The following is a 527-nucleotide window of genomic DNA, read 5'->3' as shown; positions in this document are numbered from 1 at the left end:
CCCCACCTACCCCCACCTTTACTGGCTCCATCCCCGCCTCTTTGACCGGTCTGTCCTCTCTCCACCTATCTTCTCCTTTATCCATCTTCTATCCGCCTCCCCCTCTCTACCTATTCATTTCAAAACCCCCTTCCCGTCCCTCATTTCTGAAGAAGGCTCGAGGCCCGAAACGTCAGCCTTCCTGCTCCTCTGATGCTGCTTGGCCTGCTGTGTTCATCCAGCTCTACACCTTGTTATCTCTGCATACCTTGGCACTTTGGATACGGGTAGGCCCAACGTGGGAATAATTCTCAGACATTTTGCAGCCCATGCTTCCAGAACGATCCATGAGGAAGATGAACTCGGCGGCAGAAAACTGGGAAGGTTTCTCAGGAAAGCTGGGATAGATGTTCACCATGATTGCGGGGTCTCCCATCAGGGTCCCTGAATGAAGATGAACAAGAACTGTAGAGGGGCAGGGGTCCCCCATTCCACATCCCAAAACCGACCCTGACCCACACTCTCCCTCCGTCCCATCCCCCATTCCA

General features: G+C 53.9%; 1 protein-coding gene across 1 annotated transcript in view; it reads right to left on the bottom strand.

The window, feature by feature from the left end:
- Nucleotides 1-527, bottom strand: part of LOC109935143 (von Willebrand factor A domain-containing protein 5A) — a gene marked incomplete at its 5' end in the record, with an annotated part of 19,906 nt that overhangs the window by 18,437 nt on the left and 942 nt on the right. The window contains one exon of the mRNA XM_048619106.1: nt 248-423. Within this exon, the coding sequence (XP_048475063.1) occupies nt 248-423 (176 nt within the window). The remainder of the gene's footprint in view (nt 1-247; nt 424-527) is intronic.

This window comes from Rhincodon typus, chromosome 42 (assembly GCF_021869965.1).
Source record: "Rhincodon typus isolate 14 chromosome 42, sRhiTyp1.1, whole genome shotgun sequence".
NCBI lineage: Eukaryota > Metazoa > Chordata > Chondrichthyes > Orectolobiformes > Rhincodontidae > Rhincodon > Rhincodon typus.
The sequence above is the reverse complement of the archived record's forward strand: the minus strand, read 5'-3'. Positions and strand labels throughout refer to the sequence as shown.